Below are 16,394 nucleotides of genomic sequence, written 5' to 3' on the forward strand. Positions count from 1 at the left end.
GTCCTTAACCTGCACAAGGTTCTTAAATTGTAAAAAATAAAACTGTTTCGGTGGTGCAATATTTGTGGTGTTCCATTTCCATGTGCTGTTCAACACATGGTGTGGCTGTCATCATGTGGAACTGGGATGTGCAAACCAGCCCTGCATTCCAGTTATAGTTTTCCCTGTAAGGATGTGTAAGATGACAAGGATTCTTTCTCTCCAGAGCTGTTGAGTGCAGTCTTAAAATGATTCAGATGTCAGCAGTGCAATCAGCTTTGTTTCTACATTTGCTTTGTAGAATTTGTAGATGTTGTCTAGAAGATGCAATATGCATGGCCTTTTGGCCTCTCTGTTTAGTTTTAGTTTCTAAAGGAATTTGGCCATGGAGTTAATGATACACATCAAAGAAAATGAAGGGGAGGGGAAGGTTGAAAATAATGTACAATGGTCAATGATCAGAATAAAATCATACCAAGATTAGGACTTTCAGAAATTATGCTTGTTTATTTCACCAAATGGACATAGCCTTACATGGATGACAAAACCAGATATTGTATTGTACCCATGGTTATCTGCATTTATTTTGCTTTGAGAAATAACAAGAATGACAAATGCATGTGAATTTACAAAGATGTCTTTATTTTGAGTCTGTTTTGGAAAAGTATTCATTTCTTTAAAACCATATTAAATTATTAAGATGTCCTACAGTACATTTGATAAAATGTGTTCCACTTGAACTTTGTGCAATACAGGTTTGTTGGCACCAAAAAAAATATTTTTAAAAAAACAAAAGAACTGTTGTCAGAGAGGAAAGTAGTCACTGAATGGAGGAAAGATATATATATATATATATATGAATGATATTGGACTTTAGGTACATTTTAACGCCCAAGTCGAGCAAGAGGGATCTGTGTGTACAGAAAGCTTGCTACATGGGCATATCAAATGCAGATGTCTTGATCCAGATCTTTTTATTGTTTGGACACACATTGACATCTTTACTGTAATGCAATGATACTTCACCCCTTATCTGCTCTTGTGCAATACCTTCTTTCCCCATATATACAGCTGGACCAAAATAATTGTGTGTAAAATACTGTGTGTATTGCTTGTCACGATAGTGAGATTTGTAGTTTGGTTTTGTTGCGCTTGTCTATAAGAACCGTATTTCCATAAAACACCCTGTGGAACATAACTAGAGCTGTTCTATATATAGCATGAAAACAGGAAGATCAGCCAAAAATAAAGAAGGGAATAGCACACACACAAACAAAAGTCAGCATTTATGTTTGTTAGATCAGACTAAGCCGAATAGTTGGGGAAAGGTAAGATCAATAAAGCTGCCAGTAAAAATTATGGAAAAATGTATTTTGAGATAGAAGAACTTTCGACAAGTTATCAGAGGCTGTCTTGAGATGCTGTACTGCAGACTACATGAACTAATGGTCTGACTCAGTATTAGACGGCTTCCTATGTTCCACTGAAGATGTGCATGCAACTTGGCTTTAACATTGTACGGGGAAGTCACTCCCTCATCCAGCCATGAGTACATGAGCTTTCATGACATCTGGTGCCCATGCATGTCACCACAAAAAGAGATATAAGACTTCCCCCCTGTAGTTATTGCACCAGCAACATGGTAAGCAGATGCGAAAGCAATTCATGCATCTACTTTTCCGATTGGCGATTTGAAAAACCACCCTTACTGAAATCCTCTTAAGCTGGATAAAGTGATGCCAAATTGTAGCCATTGGAAGCAGCAAGCCTTGTCTTTGTCAGGGACTTTTCTCTATATGGGAGACACTCAGTGGCTTTTGCCCATTGCAAAAAGCAAAGCACAATATGTTGGGTGAGCTGTATCAAGGTTAAAATACCAAGTCCTCAGTGTTGAATGTCCTGCCTACTCTGACATGCAGAAAGTCTCCTATGTGAGCAGGCATCCCATTCACTTCAATGGATAGGGCGTCTCTGTCAGGGCAGAGTTCTTCCATTAAACTGAATTGGGATGCGCTTTTTGGTGGTTGCATTGGAGCTCCAGGCCCTGTAAGATATTATCATGAAAAACTGTAGACACACACAAACACACACAAAAATCTCATCTGAACCAAGTAAAGTTGTTAAGAGCATACACATTTTTAGGATTCCAAAAAAAGGTTTTGTGAACACTTGCTCTCCTATCATACAACATGATTCAGGCCCATGATAAATACACACTTTAATACTGCCAGTATATGAGTAAAATCCATGAACAATATGGAAACGTTTGGCCACAATCTAGAAAAAAACACTTGATAAGCTTTTGAATTTCATCCTCTCCCCCCCCCCTCGGGAGCAGGAAAAAAGCCTCTTGGACTGGTCCAAGACACAGGCAAATAACAAAATTATGGCCGCATTCCAGATACAGAAGCTAACCAGCTCGGCAACTGAATTTTGCTCCAACGCTGATGGTTGGGACAGTGTCTTTCACAGCACCTGAGAGCAGTGGGCTAGTTTAGGAGTGCAGGGCAGGCCATGTGCTAATCATAGAATTGTAGAGTTCGAAAGGACCCCAAGGGTCTTCTAGTCCAACAGCCTGCAGTGCAGGAATCTCAGCTAAAGCATCCATGACAGATGGCCATCCAACCTCTGCTTAAAAACCTCCGAGGATGGAGAGTCCCCCAGTTCCTGAGGGAGACTGTTCAACTTTCAAACAGCTTCCAATGTCATAAAGATCTGCCTGATCTTTGGTTGGAATCTTTAACTTCTCTTCTAACACCTCACTGCTGCTCACCACTCTGACCCCCCAGCATCTGCTGCCTGAGGCAACTGCCTGGCTATGTCTACTGGTTGAGCAGGCCCTACCTGGCTCTGAGGAACGAAACATCTTTTGGAACTTGGGATAGCTTCAAAATCAGATTGCAGTGCAGTGTGAGAGGACGCTGTACAATGGGAGAAAAGTCAAAAGTCTCAGGGTGCAATACTTCAGATTAAGGAATTATAGATTGTGGCAGATGCAGGGGCGGAGGAAGGGGGTGTGATGGGTGTGGGCCGCCCCAGGTGTCACCACTGAGGGGAGTGACAAAATGCCGGGCGGCACTCACTACAGGGCCTGCAGCATGCCCGAGCCACAAGTGTCTCCTGGGCTCTGCCCAAACGGTCCACCCGCTGCCTCCCCCCAGCTGTGGGGCGGCTGAGTGGGAGGAGGCACGTAGACTCCAGAGGCCCCGCGATGCACCCTGACCCTATGGGCAGCTCGCCCCGCTGCCCCAGGTATCTGAGTGGCTTCCTCCGCCGCTGGGCAGATGGCAAGCTATGTGCCACTAAAAGGCTGTACTGGAATATACTCTGTCTTTCAGCAAGAGTTAAGTTAGTATCACCTTGCATGTTACTGGCTTAAATAGAAACAAAAAGCAGTTGTGTATAATACTGGGCTAAATTCAGCAAACATTAATCATGGCCAAGTAAGTCCCATTGAAACCAGTGGAGCTTAAATAGATTGCATGAATGCACCAATAAAACAGCCACATTCCATGCCTTTCCTCTGATATTTGACATGACGAATTTGCAAGATTCTGCCCATTACCCTTAATCTGCATTTTACATTTCAATATAGTTTCTCTATAATAGTACAAGATTCAAACACAGCTGTACCTTCTTCTTTTTAAAAAAATATAAAACAAAAGGATGGCATTTGGTCTGAGAAAAGAAAACTCTGAAAATATTGGTTGTGGTTAAAACCCCATTTCACACACCAATCCAACCAGAGAAAACCAAACAGTGTGCATTTAATGATTCCAAAACATACTTAGACGGAAACCTTACCAAGTTATATGTGCAGGTGAGGGACAGGGGTCTTGCTCATAGCAGGAATGCTGCAACAGGTTGCCTGGCAGAACAATCAAGCTGCATTCAAAACTTTAAAAAAACAGCTTGCCTGTTCAGCTGTGCAAGTAGCAGCAGTTTAAAACTCCCTTGTGCACACCTTTAAAATTGCAACTTTAACTGATAAAAAAAAAAATCAACTGCCTAGATAAACATTATTCTGGCCCAAATCTAATGACATCATTACTTCTATAAATGGCTCATTTGGTGTGTCCCAAAAGCTGCATGGTGACTTCAGGGGGCTCGGATTAACCTTGGAGTAAATTGAAAAGATCCTGGTATCTGTGTATACTGCTAATGGCAGTATGCTTCATTCATGGCATCGTTCACTGCTAGGATGGTACTTAGCTGTACCAATGACTGAGCTACCTAAGCATTCTTTAAATGCACAAATCCTTGCGTACTAAGGGCATACAGGCCCTTAAGAGTGAAGACTTTAAGGGCAGGGACATCAAGCTTGTTCTCTGCATCTTGCACCTGTTGGACTGTCTGCACCCATAATATATCTGCCCATACACCGAGACTTAGATCTACAGCTCTGCTCCAAGTGCCCCCGTGATCTGGAGTGAAGTGAGTGGCAGGCAGGGAGGGAGGGAGGCTTGTTGGTGGTGGTGACCTGCCTGTGGAATGGCCTCTGGGGTAAATCTCGCTTGCTCATGTTGCTGTCGTTATTGTGATGCCATATGAAAAACCCTCCCCAGGTTTCTTCATCTTTGCAATCTTTAACTCTTTTAAGCCATTTGAATCTCTATTTGACTGGAGTTTTGTTTTATTATCATTCCATTGTGTTTACTATTGCATTTTTATTTTCCTTTTAAGCTGCCCTGGGCAAAGTATGGTAGACCAGTCAATAGCTGGAAACCAGTCTGCCGGCTGCTATAGTCTTTTGCTCAAGATGGCCAATTCCTGACCCAAAGAGAGCTCTTTTGGCTTTTAATAGCTGCTGAGAAATGACATTAGAACCTGGCCAAATATTCCCTGGCCACATGCCTATTAAATTCACAAGAGCACCTTTCAACGCTGTTGCTACCAGTTATGAGCGTCTTTCCTTCCGACATGAGACCATTGATTTGAGTAACTCAATACTGTTGCAGTGAATCTAGCACCCAACTCATCATTACATCTACTTATAGGTGAAGTTCATTGCCACCCTATAAAATTGTCCGCACATGGCAACCTGTGTCGTAAATACTTACTGCATGACTATCATTGTGGGTTTCTGTGTTCTAATCTAACTTGAATGTGCACAGCTGCCACTTAATCTTACAAATAGATCCTGCAAATACACAACACATATAAATACATTAATATCCATACACATTTATACATAACACAGCACTACGAATATTAAGGGATGCAGTGCCTACTCTATAATAACTGTCTCTTGTTATTAAGATACAACTAAAGAATAAATGCTATTATATATATATATATACATACACACTCTCTCTCTCCTTTAAAAGTTGATGGCAGTAGAAGAACAGCTCAGGTCTATTCCTGAGTTATTTTCGATTTATACAGCTGAACCAGTCCCATGGTAGAGTATAAACAGCAAAATGGAGAAACACCCAGAAGTCTATTAATGCAATTGCTGTATGTACTGAAGTTTCCTTTCGATGAATCCTAGCAACAGTTGGTTCTTCTTCATAGAGGATATTCATAGCCTTAATTCAGAATTTAGGCCTTTATCACATATGCAAACGTGAGCTGGATAACTCATTTTCATTAACAATGAAAATCCCCAATATTGGCTTGAGCTTACTTTGTCCTTTATGGAAAGTTCATTTTCTTTAGATGTAGGTTCACTGGGATTTCATAAAGGCAAGGGAGAACCAATTGTCAGTCCACCATCTCTCTTGGCTAAAAGCCATGGGCAATGTAAGTATGTTCTCCTTACCAGTTTGTCTATTACCACTAATGGTCTTGAGAACACAGGCCTTTCCTTAAGCTCACATCATCCAATCCAATTTCCCCAGTTCTTCCTTTTCCTTTCTCGCCTTTGAAAATAACCTGGGGGAGAGAAATATTTATTAATTAATTAAATTTATATACCGCCCAATACCTAGGGGTCTCAGGACGGTTCACAGAATAAAATCAATATATAAAACCACAAAATACGTAATAAAAATAAAAAACAACAACCCAATAGCCCCCACTATTGTGAACTGTGAGTTTATTGTATGAACCAAACTGTAGCACAGCTATCATCCCAATGTAGGAAAATGTGTGTATTGGTGAAAGACAAGAGGTTATTTTACCATGAACACATAGGTTAGACTGCATCACCTGTATTCTGACAGTAAAATGAACTCTCAAGTCACACTTTATATGTGGTATTGATGAGCCTAAGAAAAAATATGCAAAGAAAAATATGACCTATATAGCATTTTCTTAGAAGCTGCCTCCGGTAGAGATAGATCAGCACCACTTTGATAATCAGAAAAGGTCCTCCTGGTCATGCCACATCCTGCAGAAATACATCACATGATCATATGGAGAAGGGCCTTCTTGGTGGTGTCTAGAGTGGACTTTCCTCAAATGTCGAATCCCGTATGCCTATGAATACCAGCTGCTCAGAATCCTAAGTGCAGAAAATGCTGTTGTACTTGTAGTAGGGATGCCATATATCTCGGACATATATGGGTTTTGCGTGTTGGAAATAGCATCCGGGCAGAATTCCCCAAAATTGGTTAAAATCTCATGGAAAACCCAGTCGTATGGCAACCCATGTTGGAAGTGTTGGGGTTTTTTTGTGAATTTCCATAAAAATAACTCCAAAACATCTTCTTTTTTATTTTTGGAGATTTTGCATAGAAAGCTCAACAAAAAAATGTCAACAATTTTGCCTCCCCTCCAAAGAAGAAGAAGAAGAAGAAGAAGAAGCTCAACAACCAGAATGTATGCAACCCTAGGCATCAGGTTGGTTACTCAAAGAAGAAAATGCTGGATTAGATTACCTTTGGCCTGATCAAGCAGGTGTTAACAGTGTTTGCATTTCACCAATTCACCAAGGCTATTTTAAGGCCAGTTTTGCTGCTTCATGGATGTTGCGGTTTGTGAGTGCATGCATCTATACACACACAAATTTGATTTGTTTTATCATGTCACGAACCACCTTGCTGTTGTTGTAAATGAAGGTGGTATATAAATAAATCAATAAAATAATATGGATAAAATCTAACCATGACTCCAGTTCTGATCATCTGTCTTCTCAATGCATCTGGCTCAAACGCTCCAAAGACACTGATACAATCCCTGCTCTTACAGAAACCGTGAGAACTGCCGCCATCTTCATAGCTCATGCAACCTGAGTTTGGTCTTAAATATGACAATGCCTCTTGTTTAATGGCAACAGCGAAGGGAGACATTCTATTTCAGGGAGATCTCCACTTCCTGCCAGCATGGCTTTCTCCCAACAGTGAGGAAGTTGATGACTTCTTTTGAAGTACAACAGGAATGCTGTCATCTATGGTAATTAGGAGAGACTGGATAACACATGGGCCACAGGCAGCCATGTGCTCTTGTTATAATCTAAGATTTTTTTAGCTCCACATGATCACAAGGATGAAAGTAACGAAAGGGTCTGAAACACCACAAAACTAAAAGAGAACCCCGAATTACTTATAAGCACAGGCACACCAACAAACCACTGTTTACTGCAGCATGAATGTGTGATATGGTTGAGTTCTCCCTCCTCTGCTGCCTTCTCCTCTTGCATACCTGGCTATGGAGGAAACATCATGGTTTGTTAAGCCACAGTTTCCTGTGGCCAAACTGGGAATGGCAATTATTCTATGTCTGGGAAGGAAAGCTTAATTTTTAACTTTTTATATTATTATTAACCATACCCAGGAATCTCAGGGATTCAAACCCAGTAGCCACATTTTACAACATAATAGTTTAACCCATGTGGAGTTTAACAAAGAATAATATCATTCTCAGGAACTCCCTTTTTCATGCACCCGAGAATGATACTCACACTCTTGATGCCAGATCCTTGCAGACTTATTTGTGTTTGCCTCCAGCCATGACCGCCATTCCTTCCCCAAACTGCTGGTCCGTGAGCCCCGGCCTTTCTCACAAAGACTTGAAGTAAACCAGAATGGATCCCGGACACCTTATGCCTGAAGGACAGACACAGATCCCCAAAGTGACCTAAATGGCCAAGAGGAAGGACCAAGCGTGCAACGTGTCCCGATTTTCCTTTGGGTTCAGAGACAGATAAATACTGTCCTCCTATAATAATAGAGAGAAAGAGAAAGAAAGAAAATGTTTGACTCAAAATGCTCATAGTCATCAAACTTAAACTAAAGCACAAGTTGAAAACTTCAGGCTTTGGGGGCAAATGTGGCCATTCAGGCATCTCTGTGTGGTGCTCTGAACAGGTCACAACCCTTCACTGGAAATGCTTTGCACTCTGAGTGTTTTAACCTGGCTGGAAGATTGTACTCCGATAATGCCAGCATAATATAACCAGCAAAAAAAGGTAAGGTAAAGGTAAAGGGACCCCTGACCATTAGGTCCAGTCGTGGCCGACTCTGGGGCTGCGGCGCTCATCTCGCTTTATTGGCCGAGGGAGCCAGCGTACAGCTTCCGGGTCATGTGGCCAGCATGACTAAGCCGCTTCTGGCAAACCAGAGCAGCGCACGGAAACACCGTTTACCTTCCCACCGGAGCGGTACCTATTTATCTACTTGCACTTTGACATGCTTTCGAACTGCTAGGTTGGCAGGAGAAGGGACCGAGCAACGGGAGCTCACCACGTCGCGGGGATTCGAACCCCCGACCTTCTGATCGGCAAGTCCTAGGCTCTGTGGTTTAACCCACAGCACCACCCGCATCACCCGCAGCAAAAAAGGTAGTGTAAGTCAAATTCCTTCTGAATGGAGTTTGGAAGAGGAGTAACTTACCCTAGTGTGACACATGTCAATAGAACTTATGCCAGCTTTCTATAATTCTTTAGTTCTCTTGCTGCGCAAATAAAGAGCAGCAGCAACAGAACAGTGTTAATAATCTAGGACTTACTAGACAATCCTCCCTTGCTTAACTCAGATTGTTCATACATCAGTTGCTTGGATGTATGGCCTGAACTTACTGTCTGAAACTTATCATGGGAGATTCACTTAGTTCTCTGAGTCTTGCTCCCTAGTAAATGTGCATATGATTACAGCCTTGGATTCCCACCCATTATTTTTAAAAAAAAAAACAGCATGTCCATATTTGTAAAAATTGCCCCAAACCCAATAAACATGGAATAAGACCCCAGTACTCCCTAGTGTCCATTCCCTTGCTGCCAAGCATGTGGGATTCATCTGAAGTCATTCATGCACCTCTTCCTCTCTGGGATATTATCTGTTCAAAAGTCATCAGCTGCTAAATGAAAACCAGAAGACTGGCACCATTCAGAAGAGCCAAAATCAAAAAGCATGTAGTATCAATCACTTATTTCATGGGGCCTTTCATGCAAGAAGTCAAAACTCTGCTGAATGAGTCTTCGTGCCACATAAACATTAATGTGGATTTCTTTATTTTGATCTCATTTTATTAAGTGTTTCAAAGTTGGGGGTGGAGTTCATGACAGGATACATAGTTTTTATACGAAAGTGGTAATAGAAAAAACAATCAAACATACAAAACAATTGCCCTGATCCAACAAGAGAGATCCATGCATGTAAGCAAGTCTTATACATACACATGCAGAGTTTCAGTAGAGATGTCTATCTCAAAGAACATCCTATTTTGAAACATGATACTCTTTTAAGCATTATTGAACTGGCTAGATGTGTCCTGTATGTCAGAGACACCAGTTACTGTGAATGTCTAGCTGCTTGTAGCAACAAATAGGTGAGAGACCCACATGTTTCTGGGCTTAAATATCCTGAGTATCTTAGGAGAAATGCACACTAAAATTGTGGTGAATTGTCATAAGGAAATTCCATGAAATGTGGTAAAGCAAACTTAAGACTAGAAAAAATGAGAAACTGAGAGGGGAAAAAATTGACACCTGTCAATTCCTACTAAAGAATCCCCCCAAAATAACCTGGAATTGGCTCCACACATTACCTCCCCTCCATAAAATCTTTAAGTCTGGAGTAGAAAATTACCCAACTACACAACTGTGCGGCTGTTCAGATTGCTTGTTTCTTGCCCCTCAAACTTTGGTGATAAAATAGGCTTGAACTAAATCTGAGGAAATCAAGCAATACCTGAGGCATCTTTCACAGGTTCCCAGTGCAAATCATCGTCTTTTTCCTTCATCCACCCACACAGACCAGCATCAAAGTTACAGCTGTGAACCAGAACACCTGCAGATCAAAGGTCAAAAAAAGAGTGTAAGGTCTTGACTGTTGGAGCTGGTGAACTTTTCAGCCTAAAGCTGGTTGGTTAGAATTTATAGCCAATGTTGGGGGTGGGGGGGCAGAGTGATCAAATCAGAGAAAGTTGGGCCTATGGATTTTATTAAGGCTTCACTATTGTGGGTGTGGTGGTTTTTTTTTGGGGGGGGGTGTGAGAACTGTCCCTAGTGCACTTGTTTTGCTAGTAAATGTGACCCATATTTTTATGGCAAACACAAATACTAATGGTGACTATGTTTGTCCCAACAGTTCTGTTTGCTGCAGGAAAATACAGCACACACATAGCAGCATCAACTGCAGCCTATAACATAGATTCACTCTGTATTACTAGCAGTTGGAGAATACTGGTAAAATATTTTATCTATTTTATTTCATTCCCCCCCCCCTTCATGGAATCCAAGGTGACATGTGTATGGTTCCCAGGTGGCCCAGGCACCGACCAGTCCTGCTTAGATTCAGCAAAGAGGTGTCTTCAAACACTTGGACCTTAAGGGGCTCCTTAGTGCATTTTCATAGGTAAAGGTAAAGGGACCCCTGACCATTAGGTCCAGACGTGGCCAACTCTGGGGTTGCGGCGCTCATCTCGCTTTACTGGCAGAGGGAGCCGGCATACAGCTTCCAGGTCATGTGGCCAGCATGACTAAGCCGCTTCTGGCGAACCAGAGCAGCACACGGAAACACCGTTTACTTTCCCGCCAGAGCGGTACCTATTTATCTACTTGCACTTTGACGTGCTTTTGAACTGCTAGGTGGGCAGGAGCTGGGACTGAGCAACGGGAGCTCACCCCGTCGCGGGGATTCGAACCACTGACTTTCTGATTGGCAAATCCTAGGCTCTGTGGTTTAACCCACAGCACCACCCGCGTCATTTCCATAGGTGGCACCAAAATGTGTCATGATGACCCCTGTAGCTGGCAGTGATCTGGACACAAGAGCTGGGTACTACAGGGGCACCAGACTGGGAGGCAGGTGACGATCTGGGCTCAGAGCTTAAAGTAAACAGATCTGAAAGGTGGTGTGTCTCAGCGCCAGATTGCAGGCCAGTTGACTCAAGGATCGCATTGCAAATGAAAGGAGTAAAAATGTTGCACGCACACACCATAAGCCAACAAGAAACACAATTAAAAGAAGATGTGAGAACTGTGGTGGCCACCTGGATCATCGTTCGCTTCATCGTCATCGGCACTAATCCCTCTTTCAATTTCAAATGTTTCAAAGAGATTATTGCTCACTCCAGGCTGGCGTGGAACTGGGGGAAGGAAAAAAAGGGAAGCTATTTAGAAGGAATGAATGCAGTAGATAAGGAAGTAGGCCACTGAGTAATTCCAACTTTAACATTAAATAAATAAGGAGGGAATGCTTTGTGCTCCTGGAAAATTCAATCTATTTAATCGCCTTTCATATGTGGATTTATAGCCCCCAACTCAACAACTTATACAGTAACGTTTATCTGGTTTCTGTCAAAGGTAAGTTGAAAAAGCTCAACGACGTTTTGAACTTAGCAGACTTTGCCCCATAGAAAACTTCTACTGTCTCCTTCTCCTCCTTTCCTATCCCTGACATAGCAATTGTTATCGTGGCAGCATTTCGAAACACAGAGATGCTGCTACTGCAATGCAACCTTTTTAGAGCGGTGGCATCTTAGAAAAAGTAATCAATTTTGTCATGAGCCTTTTGCAGACAAGACCCACTTTCAAATCCAGTAGGTACACATGATTACCAGCTGTGCAGAAATCATGTGAAATGCCTGCATTCTGCTGGCTTGTGTCCAACTAGTTGTGTGCAGGATCTAGTTGCAAGAATCATAGGAAGCAACCCTGTACTGAGTCAGACCAGTGGGCAGATCAGGATTGTCTACACTGATTAGGTGTAGCTCTCTAGGGTTTCAGGCATCCTGGGGCACCCCAACCCTACCCGTAGATTCTAAGGATCAAACCGGAGGCCGTCCGCATGCAAGGGTTTACCACTAAGCTACGGCTCTTCCCTCACATAAACAAGTCAGGTGTGTATTGGTTCACCAAGGCAAAGTGGAGGATGCTCTCCACATTAACACAGTGCCCAAAGGAAAAGGCTGCCTTAAACCACTCCTTGTTGAAACTGACCAACCACCTGCAATGCAGGAATCTCAACATGCGGTCCCTCAGCCACTTTGAAACCATCCTGGACCCTGCTTAGCTTTGCAATTGTGCTAGTAGTTTTATTGCCCCACTGGATGCAACCTTAACTGGTTAAAACCTTTAACTATGGAGAAGAAATGTGGTCAAATGCCTTTTTGTGTATGTGAATTCTAACTGAAGGAATGTTGCAATGGATACTACTTGAGATATGGCTTTCATCGAATATACTCTGCACATGAGCCTTGTTGCTTTGTATCTTGAGTGGATATAACAGGGGAAAGAACCAATAAAGTTATTTCTTGCACATCTTCAAAGAAATGAGTTGTGTACCAGAAGATTTACTGTGACCGCTGTACAGTGGTATCTCGGGTTACAAATACTGCAGGTTACAAACACTTCAGGTTACAGACTCTGCTAATCCAGAAATAGTACCTCGGGTTAAGAACTTTACCTCAGGAGGCCCCATTACCTAAAGTGGTACCTCAGGTTAAGAACAGTTTCCGGTTAAGAACAGACCCCCAAAACGAATTAAGTTCATAACCAGAGGTACCACTGTATAATCATAGATATCTAGCCATATTGTTTTAATTTTTTTAAACTATTCTATATGACATCTGAATGCCATTTTATCCCCTTATTATCTCTGCACAGCATGTTTGGCTTTCAAAATAAGGTTGACAAATAAACAATACAGCCATTGTATTAATACAAGTTAGCCTTCATTTAATAAAAGCTTTCATTGCTCTTCATTTTTTTAGCTCTTTCTCCCCTTAGACACATTTTTGTTAAAACTGAAGGCAGAACTAATTCGTCTGAACACATAACTCTAACTTTGCAATAAATAAGGATGGATGGGGAATCCTGTGACAGATCTCCCAATATATGCACAATTCATATAAATTAAAAGTAGGTGACAAAAATCCTAATGAGAAACTGTTTAAATTTCCCATTTATTTCAACCTATTATGTTCATTAAATGTAATTTTGATGTTTTCTGCATTCTTTGGCAGAAGGGTGGAGTTGTGGTGGAAATGCTTGGCTTGCTAGGGCAACATATTAATTCCAAAAAATTAACAAAAAGTAAATAAAGATCTCTAGAAAACAGGAGTGCCAAGAGGAGGGAGTGGGAACAGAATATTTTGAAGGTCTAATTAAAACCATTTTTTCACTCTGCCTTTTAATCTTGAATGCTTTTATCTATTTGCCAGTGGCTGAATTTGGTTGGGAAAGAGTTGCATTGTGGTAAGCCATGATTAAGGGTCTCGGTTTCAAGTTGATTCAACGGGGCAAAAAGAAGCTTACTCAATGCTGTCAGAAAACCTGAGCACTAAATATCAGCCACAGGATTAAAGAGAGTGTTAAATTAGGACTTTCTTGAGAGAGAGGATGCAGAAAAGGAAACATAACCACCCTATGAGCTAATAGAAAACTCATTCTCGACTGCTGATCCTTATGTACTCAAAACTGCCATCTGCACACCAGGAGGAGATATCAGCAGGCCTCAGGAGATTGGCAATACTGAAAATCTTTAAGACAACACAAAAGCTTAGTGAGTGGGATTAGTGGGCATGGAATGCTCATTGAATTTAGAATTCAAAGTCCTGATTTTGACCCCTAAAGCCTTAAATGGCTCAGGACTGCAGTACCTCAAGGACCGCCTCTCCCCATATGAATTGATCTGGATCCTACAATCATCATCTGAGGCCCTTCTTCATGTGCCCTCTCCACAAGAGGTCCAGTGTGTAGCACATGAGAACAGGCCTTTTCGGTGGTGGCTCCCTGTCTGTGGAATGCTCTCCCCAGGGAGGCGTGCCTGGCACCTTCACTACATATCTTTAGGCGCCAGGCAAAAACATTCCTCTATAGCCAGGCATTTGGCTGATTAAACAAACCATAGCCTTCTAAATGTGTTTGTGGGAGGTGGGTGTTATTGGTTGCTGTTGTTGTTAAGATATTATTTTGTATTTTCATTTTGTATTTTTATTCTGTAAACCACCCTATGATCTTCAGGTACACTAATATGATTAATAATAATAATAATAATAATAATAATAATAATAATTGGCCAAGGACACATCTCAAATAAAACTCCCCAAACTGGTCCAGACTGAAGGCATGAAACTGAAAATGTAAAGGGGACAGAATCTAAAATCCTTCTTACAGAGTTTATCACTAAATCAGTTATTTTATCTAACACAGAGTATTTAGTAAGAAATTGTCTAGGCAAATGGGTTTTGAATACAGAAGGGAAGCTTCCCATCACATGCCCTGCACAAATTTTCTGTCTAAACTGAGAGGGCGCCTGTTTATTGTATCTTTAGATAAAGTTAATTACAGTGCTAGTTTTCAGCTTATGTTGTATCTTCCTATTATTTAACGGTTATGATTAAAAAAAAAAAAATTATGCACTGCTAACAGGGTCCTCAAGGCAGTTTGTAGCAAAACACGATTACAGTATGAACATTAAACTAAAAAGAAAATCATAAAACCCACCATTAGTCATCACCAATTAAAATAGCAAAAAAAACGACAAACAAAACTTTTTAAAAAATCAAATAAAAAGAGTTTGCCCAATTAACCTGCTCAAAAGTACCTGCAGAAAAGTAGTTGCCTTTGATTGTCCTTCTGCTCAGGGCAGTTTCTGTGGGCTGGCTTTTTTTCCCTATTAGCCAACATGCTTTTATCCTGGACTACGTCATCGACTGTCAGGGACAAGAAGATCCCTGGCAGTTGATGTGCCCTTATACAGTGTGCCTTTTAATTTCAAGCCACTTTGGGCGATAATCTTGTCAGAAAAGAAAGCAGCTCGTGAGCTGAATAAAAAGTATTTTCTAGGGGGAGAAATCACCGCTCTGAAATATTTTGGTCCAAATTACACAAAGAGCAGTTTATTTAAGTAGTTTGTTCAGGACCGGGCGCAATCCTTCTTGAACAAAATGTAGCTGGAGGGGGGAGACTGTTCTGGAACGTTTAACTTTCTCCTTTAATGCTACTTGGAAGTCGGTTGGCTCAGTTGGTTAGAGCATGGGGAGAGAGGGAGAGAGTGCCTTGCCAGGCAATATCCACCTAAAACTTAAATTTAAAGCTTTATTTCATTGTCCACGCTATTTTTCAAAAACTGCCCTCGAGTTAAGTTAATAAAAGGCAACATAAACTGGCCCTGGGCTCTCTGGAAAGAAAAAGGCCCCAGGGCAACCACCATAGGAATGCTTAACAAATCGTTAGCATCCAGAGAATGAAAGGAATCTTGTGTGCAGAACACACAGCTGTGCCTTTGCTTCCATGTATATCAACTAAAGGATAGCATTTGGTTAATATTGCCTTGACTTGCATATATCTGTAACTCAGAATGTCAAGGCATGCATGCTGAGTACCTGACATTTCTGCAAGGCTGATATGTGGTGTTTGCATGGCACACCTATCACCCTATACTCCTTACACCCATATGACTTCCTTAAGTACTGGGCAATTTCTTCCAAGTATCCTCTCTCACTTGCTCCTTTCTATGACAATTCCCTTTTCCTCCACTTTCTTCCTCTTTTATGTAGGTACCCTCGGACTTAGAACCTGCAAAAGGACAAAATTCCAGCCAAACTGGGAAGATGGGCTGCTTTTTCAGAGGTGAAACCTTAGAACAGGGGTAGGCAACCTAAGGCCCGTGGGCCGGATGCGGCCCAATTGCCTTCTCAATCCGGCCCGCGGACGGTCCGGGAATCAGTGTGTTTTTACATGAGTAGAATGTGCCCTTTTATTTAAAATGCACCTCTGGGTTATTTGTGGGGCCCGCCTGGTGTTTTAACATGAGTAGAAGGTGTGCTTTTATTTAAAATGCATCTCTGGGTTATTTTGGGGGCATAGGAATTCATTCATTCCCCCCCCCCAAAAAAAATAGTCCAGCCCACCACATGGTCTGAGGGACAGTGGACCATCCCACAGCTGAAAAAGGTTGCTGACCCTTGCCTTAGAACCTGTGAGCACTCCATGCCATCATGCTACCCTGGCGGCCAATCACACTGTGGCTTTAGTGCCACAAGCACATTACAACATAGACCACTTGAATGGTCAGCCAGAGCGTTGA

The 16,394-nt window shown here is 41.8% G+C and overlaps 1 protein-coding gene across 4 annotated transcripts in view; it reads right to left on the reverse strand.

Moving 5' to 3' along the window:
* Positions 1 to 600: 600 nt before the first annotated feature.
* NPNT (nephronectin) overlaps positions 601 to 16,394 on the reverse strand; it is a 66,960-nt gene continuing 51,166 nt past the window's right edge. For all 4 annotated transcript variants that reach the window (XM_083571325.1, XM_083571326.1, XM_083571327.1 and 1 more), the window contains 4 exons: positions 11,353 to 11,448; positions 10,050 to 10,148; positions 7,823 to 8,079; positions 601 to 5,853 (listed from right to left, as the gene is read on the reverse strand). In XM_083571325.1, coding sequence (XP_083427451.1) covers positions 5,758 to 5,853; positions 7,823 to 8,079; positions 10,050 to 10,148; positions 11,353 to 11,448 — 548 coding nt within the window. In that variant the 3' untranslated portion in view covers positions 601 to 5,757. The remainder of the gene's footprint in view (positions 5,854 to 7,822; positions 8,080 to 10,049; positions 10,149 to 11,352; positions 11,449 to 16,394) is intronic.

Source organism: Podarcis filfolensis, assembly GCF_964270895.1.
Source record: "Podarcis filfolensis genome assembly, chromosome: 9".
NCBI classification, from domain to species: domain Eukaryota; kingdom Metazoa; phylum Chordata; class Lepidosauria; order Squamata; family Lacertidae; genus Podarcis; species Podarcis filfolensis.